The sequence below is a fragment of the Microtus ochrogaster genome, linkage group LG2 (genome assembly GCF_000317375.1).
Source record: "Microtus ochrogaster isolate Prairie Vole_2 linkage group LG2, MicOch1.0, whole genome shotgun sequence".
In the NCBI taxonomy this organism is placed as follows: Eukaryota; Metazoa; Chordata; class Mammalia; order Rodentia; family Cricetidae; genus Microtus; species Microtus ochrogaster.
Genome location: NC_022028.1, coordinates 337,391 through 339,942, shown reverse-complemented (window position 1 = coordinate 339,942; position 2,552 = coordinate 337,391). Strand labels below are relative to the sequence as shown.

Genomic DNA, 2,552 nt, shown 5'->3' with positions numbered 1-2,552 from the left:
GAATGTGGTTGGGTGCATGCCGTGCCACACACATGAGGGTGGAGGTTGGAGGCAAACTTGAGCTTCCTGGCCTTCTGCCTTGTGTGAGACAAGGCCCCTCTTTTTGTCATTCGCTTCTGTGGATGCCAGGCTGGCTGGACAGTGAGCCTCCAGCGACTCCTCCTTCGGTTTCCATCTTACCTCAGGATGCCCACTATGGCACCAGCTTTCCATGCCTATGGGGGAGTCAAACTCGGGTCCTTTTGCCTTCTTGGCAAGTGCACTACCCACAGAGCCATCTCCCTGGCCTGAATTGTGTATTTAACAGTGGGAAGAGCCCCTTTACTCCCTGTACTGCTCGCCCTAGATGAGATGTTAGACCAGGTCTCTGCTTTTTAAATGAGGTAATTAGGCAATAACAAGGTCTCTGAACCTCCACACGAGGAAATGGGTGGGCCAGCCTGTGAATGAGACCCCAGACTCGTGTGTGGTGTTGTTGAGTCTTTAAAGGACCCTCGGAGTAGAAAAGACATCCCATGCTGCTCCAGCAAGCCCGTGCAGGGATGGGAGATGAAAGGAGACATGAGTGGGAGAAAAGTCGGTGGAAATAGCTGGGCCCTCTGAAACATGCCTTCGTATGCAGCTGCCGGCCACTGCAACAGAAAGCAAATGGTCTTCTCCCAGAAATGTTAGGTTGGCGAGATGGCATTTGATACACAAGCCTCAGTTTAATCCCTGAAACATGGTTTAAAGTGGAGGGCGAGAATCCACTCCATAAAGTTTCCTCATCTCTCTATGTATGCCATGACACATATGTACTTCGCACACATAATAATAACAATGATAATCATTGAATAAAATGTTCTAGAAGGAGATTTGAACCCAGGACCCTGGCACCCACACAAATGGGGATCCGCACCCAGGATCTGGAAGTTAGCCACAGGACTTGACAGATTCACCTCCTTAAGTCTCATTAGTAAGGCAGGGGTGATGCTACCTCAAATAACTGTCATCAGGATTAAGTCTGATCTTGTTCAGGGATCGAATGGACTGGAGGACAGGGTTTGGGGATGAGGTGATAGAGCAGGATTGGGGGAGGGAGAGATCTTCATTCTGTGGCAGGGAGGGCCTTTATTCTTGGGGGAAGGTTTGGCACCTTTACTCTGTGGGGAGGGAAGTGGCAGGGGGGTCATGAGCTGGAGGGCAAGGGTGGAGCGGGGAGGGAGAGGGAGGCAGGAGAGGACTTCACTTGGCTGGGCTTTGCTGTGTCTCTGCCTTGACTAAGAAGCACTGCCCAGTGGCAGACAGCCCTCACCCACCAGAGGTTCAGCAGATGAGCTAGGAGGGTACCTGGGGCTCCCCAGCTACAGTCAGGTACCCACACAGAGGAGTCAGCATCTAGGCCACCAGCCAGTCCCACTGAAGAGCTGAGGCTACCCCAGGCCTGGACACTGGCTCTGTCTCTGGTCACAGAGGATACAAACTCTTATCACCTCCAGTGATGAGCCTGAAAACCTCGACCTTCTATGGAGGCGGAGAACAGTCAGCGGGAGCACACACGGGGAGCCAGTCAGAGCCAAGCTCTTCTCCTTCTGGAAAGGGCTCTTTCTCCAATGCGGACATGCGGTCGCCTCTTCCCTGGGGACCCCAGAGGCCATGAGTGCAGGGAAGAAAAGGGGAGGTGGGACAATCCCCTGCACTGACAGATATCGGGTGTGGGAGAGCCCGGGGAGGTGGTTCTGAAGCCAAGCCGAGGCTGCCACCCAGAGGCCCCTGAAGGAACTCCCAGGACCCCTTCGACTTTGGATGCCCTTGAACTCTGTTACTGGTCCCACCACATTTTTCCTACTTTCTTTGTTGCCCTAACTCACGGCGTCTTCCTCCTCCAGGAATCTCAGAGAATATGGCCCCACCCTCCATACCTGACCTCCAGGAAGAGAAACTGCGATCACAGCTGGAAGAGGAAAAGACCAGGTGAGCTGCTGGTTGTTTCTGTGTGTTTGCTGCCACACCCATCCTGACCCCAACCCCCCAGGACCTCCAGGGCCTACCTGGAGCCTCCCTGGGACCTCCGGCTTCCCTTTAGGAAATGGGTCCAGCCTGGAATCTCAAACGCAGGAGGGGTGAGGAGTAGCCTAAGCAAGGCCTGGGCCCTGGTAGGGAGGATGCTGAATAAGGAAGCGCCCCATCCAAAGGCTCCTCATCCTGTTGGCTGTGACCCCACAGGGATCACAGATCAGACAGCCTGTGTTCCAGTCATTTACATTAGCAACAACACAGCATGAGGAACTGTACTAAAGGGTCTCAACTTCAGGAAGGTTGAGAACCACTGCTCTAGGGAAGCAGGCCCATGGTGGGCTTTACTCCACAGCTTTATCAAAGTTTACCCAGGGTCTTGGGAACCTCCGGCCTTCACCAAGATACCGAGGGGCCCAAAGTGATTTTCCTTACAGGGTGAGGATATGTATATTTCCCTGGTTAGGCTCCTTCATTCTTTTATCCTCCATGCCATGGCTGAGATCTGGAAGTCCTGAACAAATCACCTTCCTGCCTGCAGCTACTGATGGCATTGC

General features: G+C 53.4%; 1 protein-coding gene across 1 annotated transcript in view; it reads left to right on the top strand.

Moving 5' to 3' along the window:
* The window catches only part of Kif6 (kinesin family member 6), a 320,310-nt gene that overhangs the window by 295,012 nt on the left and 22,746 nt on the right, over positions 1–2,552 (top strand). The window contains exon 17 of the mRNA XM_026785828.1: positions 1,869–1,953. Within this exon, the coding sequence (XP_026641629.1) occupies positions 1,869–1,953 (85 nt within the window). The remainder of the gene's footprint in view (positions 1–1,868; positions 1,954–2,552) is intronic.